This window comes from Camelus bactrianus, chromosome 8 (assembly GCF_048773025.1).
Source record: "Camelus bactrianus isolate YW-2024 breed Bactrian camel chromosome 8, ASM4877302v1, whole genome shotgun sequence".
Taxonomy (NCBI): domain Eukaryota; kingdom Metazoa; phylum Chordata; class Mammalia; order Artiodactyla; family Camelidae; genus Camelus; species Camelus bactrianus.
In genome coordinates, this window is record NC_133546.1 from 27,499,437 (window position 1) to 27,512,396 (window position 12,960).

General features: G+C 36.2%; 1 protein-coding gene across 1 annotated transcript; it reads left to right on the forward strand.

Annotated features, from left to right (window-relative positions):
* The first annotated feature begins 3,119 nt into the window (after positions 1–3,119).
* On the forward strand, positions 3,120–4,922 carry TAAR1 (trace amine associated receptor 1). The gene has a single exon (XM_010965573.3). It carries the CDS (start codon positions 3,231–3,233, stop codon positions 4,245–4,247), a length of 1,017 nt encoding a protein of 338 aa, XP_010963875.2. The 5' UTR covers positions 3,120–3,230; the 3' UTR covers positions 4,248–4,922.
* The last annotated feature ends 8,038 nt before the right edge of the window (positions 4,923–12,960 follow it).

The following is a 12,960-nucleotide window of genomic DNA, read 5'->3' on the forward strand; positions in this document are numbered from 1 at the left end:
GAGTTATAATTGATATGCAAAGAACTGCGCATATTTTACATCTATAATTTGCTGAGTTTGGACTTATACAAACACCTGTGATACTGTCACCACAACCAAGGAATTTCTTTTTGAATACCTATAAGATTTTCTCCTTTATCTTTGGAATCAGCCAGGCTAAGCATATGTGCCTTGATTTTTACTGGTCCCAGGGAGCACAGAAATGAGGTAATGAACTCCTCAGTTCATTTGTTCATTGATTCAATCCTTTATTCATTTTTGTGCTCAGTACATGTTGCACACGTTTTCCAGGCTCTAGGGCTATATAGTATTGAATAAAATAGCCCATTCTCTTATAACACACTATTTCTGTTTGTTTCATCTTATTGTTTGTTCACCCTTCACCCTCTTCCTTCCTCTGCCTATAGTGACCCTCTAGAGTACATCTTTCTTTTATATTGATTTAAATATATGTGTTTTCTTGAAAAAAAAACCTTAACCTTGCAATGGTTCTTGCACATGCCCTTAACATTCCCCTTGGATGTTTACTTATTTGATAAACAGTATGTACAAGATACTACTATAAGCACTTTACAAATATTAACTCATTTCAGCCACATAAAAGCCCAGGAAATAATTTATTTTTTCCATATTAGAAAACTGCATCCCCAAGAGTTCGGGTAGCATGTCTAAAGCCACAGAACTGGGGAATGGCCAAACCCGGACTTGAACGGAGGCAGCTGGGCTCTAAAGGCCACCCTCTTCAGCACCTGGCTCCCAAGTTCAAAACCAAACTCTTGACTTCACCCTGCTTCTTACCTTTCTCCAGTCACCATCTTTCCCATCTTAGTAAGTGGGACCTCCACACTTCAAGCTGCTCAGAACAAAACCTTCCTATTTCCCTTGATAACTTTCTCCCAACCCATATTCAATCTGTCCTCAAATCCTGCCTGCTGCACCTTCAGAGCGTATCCGAACTTGACCCCTACTCTCCACACGCACAGCCACTGCCCTGGTCCACACCACCATCTTCCCTCACCAGGTTAATGCAGCAGCTTCCTAATCATCTCACTTTGTCCTTGCCCTCTGCCCCTGTTTTCAGCACAGCAGCCAGAGTGACTCTGTTAGACGCCGTTAGATCATTTTGCTAGATTCAGAACCTCCCAGTGTTTTCCTTTCTCACTCAAAGGCAAAGCTGAATTCTTCCTGTGACCTGTAAGGCCCTATCCAGTGTAGCCTTGTGCAGCTTCTCTGGGCTCCTCATCTATCTTTCTCTGCTTTGCTTGCTCTGCTCCAACCACACTGACACCTGCTATGCTGCAAACACACTAGGCATGCTCCCACCTCAGGGCCTTTGCACTAGCTGACCCCACTACCTTGATTGCTCTTGCTCCAGATATCCATGTGGTTAGCTCCTCACTTCCTTCAGATATTTAATTCAAGGTCACCTTCTTCTGTGGATACCTTATCCTGAAAGTCACTCCCCTCCCTATGTGTTTCTTTCCTGCTTTATTTTTTCTCTTTAGCCACCAATGCAATCTACCATTTTATTTATTATCATGTTTATTGTCTTTGCCAATCCCTACCCCTCAACTAGACTGTAAGTCCCACAAGGGCAGGAAGTTTTGTTGTGTCTGTTCACCACTCTCCCCAGCGCCTAGTGCCTGACAGAGGGAAGGCATTCGTTTGGAATTTTTTGAAAAAGAATGAGGGAATTTCCTTTTTGTTTGTTTGTTTTGTTTTGTTTTTTAGCTTTAGTGTCTTTTAGCTTAGTGTATGTGACATTTCTCCACTTTATTCACAAGTTCGGTGATTGAGTTGTCAGTTGTAGTTACTCTTTTCCATAATTCCTTTACAGAATTTTAAAAAGATCTGATATAATTTCCTTTGGTTATCTCCCTAAATCTGCTTTGGAACTCAGGTGACTTTCTCTTCTAGGGGCTGGGCATGTGGCAGAATTCCTCTTCTAAGCCTGCACAACTTCTGCCTCTCCCAGGCTCTGTCCACCTGGGCACCAGGGATTGTGGCTTGATTTTTAAAAGGCTATGACTTTCCCCTCCTCCCTCCATGACTGCCTTTTTCAAAGGGCACCATGGATGTCCTTTCCTTTTGCTTTATAACAAATTCTCACACCTGATTGCAGACAGTACAACTTTTTCCTCTGCTCAGCATCTTCTGTTGGACATATTCTCCGCACCTTTCACAGAATCCATTCATATTCTTTACGTTTTGAAGAGTGTTGAGGAGGGAACCAAGTCACTCCTGCTTGGTCAGTAGAAAGTCTAAGTAGAAGATACCTAACTTAAATGATAGAGTGAGGTTGAGTGCATGCAAATTTCATAGTTAAAAAAAATCCATCTTTCTTTAAGCAAAATGTTAACTATAATTCAAATGTTACATCATTCAAGCAACATTACTAGATTTTGCCTGTCATTTGTTCTGTCATGAAATGGGACTGGGTGTCTATTAAAATAAATCTTACAGATGCATTTGATATGAATACGTTTCCTCCTGAGAATGACTAGAAGACAGAGAGGGTTGAGGGGGATAGATGCATCAAATTTATTAAAACATGCATTTTAGTACCTAATCTTATTCCTCCAATTCTAGTTTTGGATAAATTCAGATTTCTGTGTGGTCTTGATCTAAACTGTCAGCCCAGAGGGGATGAGAAGAGTCAAAAAGGAGGGTAAATTCCTGGAATTCTAAGAGTTGGTGCTGTTTTCCAGCGTTTCCAGAACGAAGTGACAGGTTGTTTACTGACTGCCATCAATTTACATTCTTCCTCCAAACTCTCTCTCCCCTTATTTATATATGTATAACATATAATAATATAATATTTATTGTATATTTTATATAATACATATTAGATATATATTGCAAAATGTATTGCAGATTCCAGAATTTAGCTGAGAATTACAGAATCAGACATTTCAGAGTAATAGTTCAGCTTTGCATTTCCATCACAGTGACCAGCATCAAGCAGATGCTAAAAAAAGTTGTTGAACTCAACTTGGAAATAAATGCTCTTTCCAAAATATCATTTTGTTTTTAACAAGAAGGAATAGGTAAATGTGTTAAAAGTGAGAAAGAATCAAATCACTGATGATTTCCTTTTTTTTTTTTTCCCTCCCAGGTTTCTGGGATACGTACATGGAAATAAGAGAAGGGACTCTAACCTGATTATGGATTTTGAAGAAAGACTCCTCATTGCACAAAAGAAAAGATAAACTAGTGGACAGCCCTCAGGAATGATGTCCTTTTGCCACAATGTAATTAATATTTCCTGTGAGAAAAGCAGCTGGTCGAATGATGTACGAGCTTCCCTGTATAGTTTAATGGTGCTTATAATTCTGACAACAGTGGTTGGCAATTTGATAGTTATTATTTCCATATTGCACTTCAAGGAACTTCACACCCCAACCAATTGGCTCATTTATTCCATGGCCACTGTGGACTTCCTGCTGGGGTGCCTGGTCATGCCTTACAGCATGGTGAGATCTGTTGAGCACTGCTGGTATTTTGGAGAAGTCTTCTGTAAAATTCACACCAGCATGGATATTATGCTGAGCTCAGCATCCATTTTTCACTTGTCCTTCATTTCCATTGACCGCTACTATGCCGTGTGTGACCCATTGAGATACAAAACCAAGATCAATATCTTGGTTATTTTTGTGATGATCTTCATTGGTTGGAGTATTCCTGCTTTTTTTGCTTTTGGAATGATCTTTCTGAAACTAAACTTCAAAGGCACTGAAGAGATGTATTACAAATACGTTCACTGCATAGGGGGTTGCTCTGTCTTCCTCAGCAAAACATCAGGGGTTCTGGCCTTTATGACTTCTTTCTACATACCTGGCTTGATTATGTTGTGTGTCTACTGTAGAATATATTTCATAGCAGAAGGGCAGGCAAGATCAATTGATGCAAATCAGAAGCTTCAAATTGGATTGGAAGAGAAAACTAGAATTTCACAAAGCAGAGAAAGGAAAGCTGCAAAGACTTTAGGGATTGTGGTGGGAGTTTTCCTAACATGCTGGTGTCCTTTCTTTGTCTGCACAGTCATGGATCCTTTCCTGGACTATACAATTCCACCGACCTTGAATGATGCATTGGCTTGGTTTGGCTACTTGAATTCCACTTTTAATCCAATGGTTTATGCGTTCTTCTATCCTTGGTTCAGAAGAGCACTGAGGATGATTCTATTTGGTAAAATTTGTCAGAAAGATTCATCTAGGTGCAAATTATTTTTAGAATCAAATCCATAGAATTATTATACTTTACTGTTTTGAAAAATTGGTGATCATATTTATAAACACAACCTAATCACATCCACCAAATGCAGGGTTTTTATCGGTTATTTGAGTCAAAGATTGTATAGTGAGATGTGATGCTTACATCTTGCTTCTTATTTACCATTCTTACTGTACATACTAAAGTCTTGCAAGTCCAGAATTTTAAGGACTTACATTTTAAAGAACGTTTCCTGCCCTTAGATGAACTGTCATGAAATTGATAGTGGTACCTTACGTAATTGTTCAGTAGTGGAAACTAAGGGGCTGCATTTGGGGACACAAATTAGAATGACTTTGTCATTCATTTGTTTGAGTATATATGCCTCTTTGTAAAATAAACTAAAAGTGTACATTAAACGTTATCAGTAACTGTTTATATATAATTTGCTATTTATTAATTCTTAAATCTCTTGATTTTTATATTTTTAAAATGTTTTTTTCTGACTCTCACACTTGCAGGAAATTGGAAAATAAAGGAAAAAATTAAAATAATATATCATATAGAAAAATGGAAATAAAAATATCACTCATAGTTTACTTCCTGAAAAAACTGTATCATTCAAAATTCTTAAAAACATAATTTTTTGATGACTGTATGATGTTACATTGTATGGATGCACAAAAAGTTCTTTTAGCTATTTTCCTGCTGTTGACCCCTTAGTTCATTTTGATTTCTTTTTTCAAATAATAGAAATTAAATGTTATTGAAGCTTATAAAAATATCTGGAAGGATTCACCATATTTCAAATTTATGCCTGCTGTGGTGGGACTCAAAATACAAGCTGTGTTAAGCAAAGCAAATTCATTTATTGGGCTCTGGTCTACACTGAAAAAGAAGCAGTTATCCATCAACGCAGCTAAACACGAGGGATAAGAACAGGTATGGTCAGAGTAGACGTGCCATGTCTATTAAGATGGCACATACGAAAGAAAAAAGAGGAACAAATAGTGGTTCAGGTAAGCTCCCCTAATAGAAGAGGGCAAACATTCTTAGTTACAAGCATCGATTTGCAATTGAGCTGTTTCTCATCCAGACTTCACATGGCTCCTATCATGTTCAGTGGCACTAGGGATTTGGGTTTATTTATCTAATGATTGTGACATGCTCATGGGTAAGGTAGGGGAAAGCAGATAATTTTAGATGAAACTAAAATAAGTGACATAAAAATGTATGTTCCTGCATATGAATTTCTGTTCACAAACCTGATGATCCCTTCCATCTATTGCAGTCTGTTTCAGGCCTGTATATTTAAGTTTCATTGATCTGACTAGAGTTTTGTTCTAGTACATTTTAAAAACATTTAAAAAAAACCTTTTCATTTAGTATATGGTGAGACAAGTTGCCCCTAATCACTCTTAGTTTCAAAAACTACCTTGACTTTTTCTACCTGTGAGACCATTTTGTCAAATTTTAAAAAGGGAACAAAAGCATTTAGACAATCTTCTGTACCTTACAGAAAACTCCTGTGGATTTCTTCATCTCCTCCCATACATTCTAAGATGTTTTGCACTTTTGTGTGTGTGTGTGTGTGTGTGTGTGTGTGTGTGTGTGTTTTGTTTATTGTGAGTCTATCTTTTTAAAGTTATTTTCTATGTGATTATTATTACTGGTGTGCAGTAAAATTTATTTAACTTTTCAGTTGACCTGTTTGGGTTCTTTTTTTTTTTTTTAACATTTTTTATTGATTTATAATCATTTTACAATGTTGTGTCAAATTCCAGTGTTCAGCACAATTTTTCAGTCATTCATGGACATATACACACTCATTGGCACATTTTTTTCTCTGTGAGTTATCATAACATTTTGTGTATATTTCCCTGTGCTATACAGTGTAATCTTGTTTATCTATTCTACAATTTTGAAATCCCAGTCTATCCCTTCCCACCCTCCACCCCCCTGGTAACCACAAGTCTGTATTCTCTGTCTGTGAGTCTATTTCTGTCCTGTATTTACGCTTTGTTTTTGTTTGTTTGTTTGTTTTTGTTTTTTAGATTCCACATATGAGCGATCTCATATGGTATTTTTCTTTTTCTTTCTGGCTTACTTCACTTAGAATGACATTCTCCAGGAGCATCCATGTTGCTGCAAGTGGCATTATGTTGTCAGTTTTTATGGCTGAGTAGTATTCCATTGTATAAATATACCACTTCTTCTTTATCCAGTCACCTGTTGATGGACATTTAGGCTGTTTCCATGTTTTGGCTATTGTAAATAGTGCTGCTATGAACATTGGGGTGCAGGTGTCATCCTGAAGTAGATTTCCTTCTGGATACAAGCCCAGGAGTGGGATTCCTGGGTCATATGGTAAGTCTATTCCTAGTCTTTTGAGGAATCTCCACACTGTTTTCCATAGTGGCTGCACCAAACTGCATTCCCACCAGCAGGGTAGGTGGGTTCCCCTTTCCCCGCAGCCTCTCCAGCATTTGTCATTTGTGGATTTTTGAATGACGGCCATTCTGACTGGTGTGAGGTGATACCTCATTGTAGTTTTGATTTGCATTTCTCTGATAATTAGTGATATTGAGCATTTTTTCATGTGCTTTTTGATCATTTGTATGTCTTCCTTGGAGAATTGCTTGTTTAGGTCTTCTGCCCATTTTTGGATTATGTTGTTTATTTTTTTCTTATTGAGTCGTATGAGCTGCTTATATATTCTGGAGATCAAGCCTTTGTCAGTTTCACTTGCTAAAATTTTCTCCCATTCCGTAGGTTTTCTTTTTGTTTTACTTCTGGTTTCCTTTGCTGTGCAGAAGCTTGTAAGTTTCATTAGGTCCCATCCCATTTGTTTATTCTTGCTTTTATTTCTTCTAGGAGAAAATTTTTGAAATGTATATCAGATAATGTTTTGCCTATGTTTTCCTCTAGGAGGTTTATTGTATCTTGTCTTATGTTTAAGTCTTTAATCCATTTTGAGTTGATTTTTGTATATGGTGTAAGGGAGTGTTCTAGCTTCATTGTTTTACATGCTGCTGTCCAGTTTTCCCAACACCATTTGCTGAAGAGACTGTCTTTATTCCATTGTATATTCTTGCCTCCTTTGTCGAAGATGAGTTGACCAAAAGTTTGTGGGTTCATTTCTGGGCTCTCTATTCTGTTCCATTGGTCTATATGTCTGTTTTGGTACCAATACCATGCTGTCTTGATGACTGTAGCTCTATAGTATTGTCTGAAGTCTGGGAGAGTTATTCCTCCAGCCTCTTTCTTTCTCTTCAGTAATGCTTTGGCAATTCTAGGTCTTTGATGGTTCCATATAAATTTTATTATGATTTGTTCTAGTTCTGTGAAATATGTCCTGGGTAATTTGATAGGGATTGCATTAAATCTGTAGATTGCCTTGGGCAGTGTGACCATTTTAACAATATTGATTCTTCCAATCCAAGAGCATGGAATATCTTTCCATTTTTTAAAGTCTTCTTTAATTTCCTTCATCAGTGGTTTATAGTTTTCTGTGTATAATTCTTTCACCTCCTTGGTTAGATTTATTCCCAGATATTTTATTACTTTGGGTGCTATTTTAAAGGGGATTGTTTCTTTACTTTCTTTTTCTGTTGATTTATCGTTAGTGTAAAGAAATGCAACTGATTTTTGAACGTTAATTTTGTAACCTGCTACCTTGCTGAATTCTTCAATCAGCTCTAGTAGCTTTTGTGTGGACCTTTTAGGGTTTTCTATATATAGTAACATGTCATCAGCATATAATGACACTTTTACCTCTTCTTTTCCAATTTGGATCCCTTTTATTTCTTTCTCTTGCCTGAGTGCTGTGGCTAGGACTTCCAGGACTATGTTGAATAGGAGTGGTGATAGTGGGCAGCTTTGTCTTGTCCAAGATTTTAGTGGGAAGCTTTTGAGTTTTTCACCGTTGAGTACTATGCTGGCTGTAGGTTTGTCATATATAGCTTTTATTATGTTGAGATATGTTCCCTCTATACCCACTTTGGTGAGAGTTTTTATCATAAATGGGTGTTGAATTTTATCAAATGCTTTTTCTGCATTGATTGAGATGATCATGTGGTTTTTGTCCTTTCTCTTGTTGATATGATGTATTACACTGATTGATTTGCGTATGTTGAACCAGTCTTGTGTCCCTGGGATGAACCCCACTTGGTCATGATGTATAATCTTTTTTATGTGTTGTTGGATTCTATTTGCTAAAATTTTGGTGAAGATTTTGGCGTCTATGTTCATCAGTGATATTGGCCTATAATTCTCTTTTTTTGTAGTGTCTTTGCCTGGTTTTGGTATCAGGGTGATGGTGGCTTCATAGAATGAGTTTGGGAGTATTCCCTCCTTTTCAATCATCTGGAAGAGTTTGAGAAGTACTGGTATGAGTTCTTCTTTGTATGTTTGGTAGAATTCCCCGGTGAAGCCATCCGGTCCTGGACTTTTATTTGTAGGGAGGTTTTTAATTGCTATTTCTATTTCCTTTCTAGTGATCGGATTGTTCAAGTGTTCAGTTTCTTCTTGATTCAGTTTTGGTGGACAGTATGTTTCCAGAAACTTGTCCATCTCCTCTAGGTTATCCAGTTTGGTTCCATATAGTTTTTCATAATATTCTCGTATGATATTCTGTATTTCTATTTTGTTTGTTGTAATTTCTCCATTTTCCTTTCTTATTTTGCTAATTTGTGCTCTCTCTTTTTTCTTCTTTGTGAGTTTGGCCAGAGGTTTGTCGATTTTATTTACTTTTTCAAAAAACCAGCTTTTGGTTTAGTTGATTTTTTCTATGGTCTTGTTAATCTCTATTGTATTTAATTCCTCTCTGATCTTTATTATTTCCTTCCTTCTGCTGCTTTTTGGGGCTCTTTGTTCTTCTTTTTCTAATTCATTCAGGTGGTGGGTTAACTTGTTTATTTGAGATTGTTCTCTGTTTGGTTTCTTATACATTGTCATGTTATCTTCAAACAATGCTAAGTTTTATCTCCTTTCCGATAATCATTCTTATTTACATTGCTTGCTGTACTTCATTAGTCAGAATTTCTAGAGTCATATTGACAATGCTGATGAAAGTCATCCTTGTCTTACATCTATTTTAAAGTATTATTCAGGTTTTAATATAGATTCTACATTTTCCATGGGACAACTTCATGACTGAGATAATTCTACCTTTTTACTTAGGACTAAATCCCTTCTAGCCTATTTTTTCTTTCTAGCCTTTGTTTTTAATATTCATAATAAAAGACAACCCCTAACCACATCCTCTCAGCAAAACAAGAAAGGCTCCCTTGTCTTTTCCATAGTCCCAGCTTTACTCTAGTTTCCATTCCCTCAAGCAGAAGTTGTTTTTGTCTTTTGGTTGTCCAGAGTCCACTTCCCAACTGGAATCCAATGAGATTTTGTGAAATTTCCCATCTCAACTAGACATAGTCTGTTTGGGCTGTGATGCAGAGACTGGCCTTCAGCCCTTCCCCTTAACTAAACAGATGGGTGGATAACCTTCACTGAAAATTTCAGAAAGCCTTTCTCTAGAAACGGAATCTTCAGTGAAGGGAAAGACACAGTGATTTTTTGCAGAATCGTTAGCAGAGAGCAAAAAATAATGAGTTTCCATCCCATCCATGTGATGAGATTGTGACCTGATTGCTCTTGGTATTGTTGGCGTTCTTGCTTCCCAGACTTCAGAGATGCCTAACTGTTCATTTCCAAACTGCGTTATCCATTCTTTCATAGATTCCATGAGTCCTAGATAGTCTTCTAAAAAATTCTCCTTGGCAGCAGTTTTTGGTTGCATGAATGGAAAGAACTTTAACTTGAAACACAACTTTATGGTAAATACGAAGAAAGTGATTGCAACCACATGACACCCCTTCCCCAGTCCAGACAACTTTCATTCAAAATAGTCTCTTATTCCACTCTCCTCTCAGAGACGAGTATTCATATAAATTTCCACTCAAGAGGAGATAAAAATAAATGTATTAGCAAGGAAGTTTGTTGAACTGATCTATTTATAATAATAATATGGCCATCTTAAAAGATCAGTGATATGCAAGTTCTATCCTGATTTTCAACTTGGTTCTTGAGGTCAATAATTCAATCTTTGGAGGCTTATAAATATTTGACAAAAAAAAATAAGGCAAGTCATATAAACCCCAATAAATTGTGAATTCTGGTGTATCAGTTTATTTGTACATTGTCAATAAGAGCCTGAACATTAACTTAAATGTTTAAAGATGCATGAAGGATATGTGTTTTTAAATTTAGCAGACTGTGAAGTGTACCCCTAACACCCAATTATTCAGAGAGATATTTTGAGTGTTGCACTCAAATAATTTAGGTAATGTATAAATCAGAGCAGTTTTTTTTAAACATTTTCCAAAATGTTTCAACACAGGTCACTGGGTACATGGCCAACTGTAAAAAAGCATTCAGGGAAAGTAAATTTATCTTTGGCGGGTCCTGACCTTCTTTCTCACATCCCCCTTCCTCCTAAAACCCCTTTTCCAAGTCTCTAAGCTCCCAGTGAATTCAGCTGCTCTGACATCCTAACTTGGTTGGAATGCTCCACTGAACCTACTTCACTGTGAAGTCATATCAACCTCAACATCTGATTTGTTTCTGTCTTTGATTTTGTTTTCCAGGAGGAATAAATCATTAACTTACACAAACTAAAAGCTCCCAGTATATTTATCAATTTAGATGATTTAGAAGCTTAAAGTTAAGCCACTCACAATGGCTTATCAATAGCAAACTTTCTTCTTCATAAATATGCAAATCAAAATCAACTATACTTCAGTTAAAAAAAAAAGAATTCTTTGAATGAAAAAATAAATCAAATCAAATAAGCAATAACTGAAATGATACACTTTAGAATTTTATTGGCCAATATTTTCACAATATGATTTGTTAGTGTTTCTCAACCTTCACTGCTGATGGGGAGCTGTAGTGGGAATATAAATAACGTGGACGCTAAGGGCCTAAGTCAAGAGGTTGATCCGTGGTGAAGAGGACACGCTTGGGAAACAGACATCATGGGTTTAAATTCTGGCTCCAACATTTATCAGCTAGTGTTTGAAAAAAGTTACTCAAAAACGCTAAACCTTTATTTACTCACCTACAAAATGAGGACAATACTACTATTTCACTGGATTGTTAATTATTACATGAGAGATACCACCTAGTATGGGCTTTGCACATAAAAACACACAGCAAACCCACATAACTAGCATGATTCCATGCCATTTTATTGATGTGTGCTATGGTGGTGCTCACTCAGAATACGATGAAGTCGTGCACACAGAGAAGTTGACACAGGTAGATATTACATATCATTTTTGTCTTATTTTTTAATTGAAGTTAGTTGATTTACAATGTTAGTTTTATGTGTGCAGCAAAGCAATTCAGCCTTTTGGCTAAGATCAAGTGCAGTTATAAATATACATATATACATATATATATATACATATACATATATATATATATATATATATATATATATATATATATATATATATATATATATACACTTTTAGATTTTTTTCCATTACAGCTCATTGTAAGAAACTGAATATAGTTCTCTGTGCTATACAATAAGTCCTTGTTGCTTATCTATGTTACACATAGTAATGTGCATCTATTAATCCCAAACTCCTAATCTATCCTTTCCCCCTACCCTTTACCCCATTGGTAACTACAGTTGTTTTCTATGTCCTGTGAGTCTATTTCTGGTTTGTAAATAAAATTTGTATCTTTTTTTTTTTAGATTCCACATAAAAGTAACATCATATGATATTTGTCTTTGACTTCACTTAATATGATAATCTCTAGGTCCATCCATGTTGCTGCAAATGGCATTATTTCATTTTTTGTGTCTGAGTAATACTCCATTGTCTAAATATATCATATCTCCTTTAGCTATTCATCTGTCGATGGACATTTGGGTTGTTTCCATGTCTTAGCTATTGTAAATTGTGTTGCTGTGAAAATTGGGGTGCATGTGTCTTTTTGAATTATAGTTTCCTCCAGATATATGCTGAAGAGTGGGATTGCTATGTCATATGGTAAGTCTACTTTCAGTTTTTAAGGACCCTCCATACTGTCCTCCATAGTGGCTGCACCATTTACATTCCCACCAACAGTGTAGGAAGGTTTCTTTTTTCCCATACCCTCTCTAGCATTTATTTGTAGACTTTTTAATGATGGCGATTCTGACTGCTGTAAAAAAAAATAAAATAAAAAAATAAAAACCAAAAAACAAAACCCAAAACTAGTGTAGAATTATATCATCCTCTTTCCTAATAAATTTCACAATTAAAATTGTGCAAAAGAATAGCAGAAGATTTATGTCAAGTTCTAGGCAGAAAGATTACCCTGGTGACATATTTCTGCAGGAAAGGTGTTTTTGGCCATAAGGTTTTTAAGGTGAACATATCAGGGAGGCATCAAGTTAGTGCCAGTCATCAAAGAAATTAAAGTCAGAAGGACAGCTTATAACCTACAGTCACAATACAGTGGAAACATGACAAAGGCCACAACCAAACACAAGCCAAAGAATTCTTGCTACTGAGAAAAAGTTGGCCTTATCCTGGTTATACCTCCCTTTGACACAAACTCAATTTATTCCATGTATGTAATTTACTTATAATTCTAAAATTTGAAATTACTCATTAAAGGATCAACAGAATGAGTATATAATTAAGGCTTTTCTTGTATCAGCCAATCAGGGTTGAGGTGTGATGTTAGTTGAAC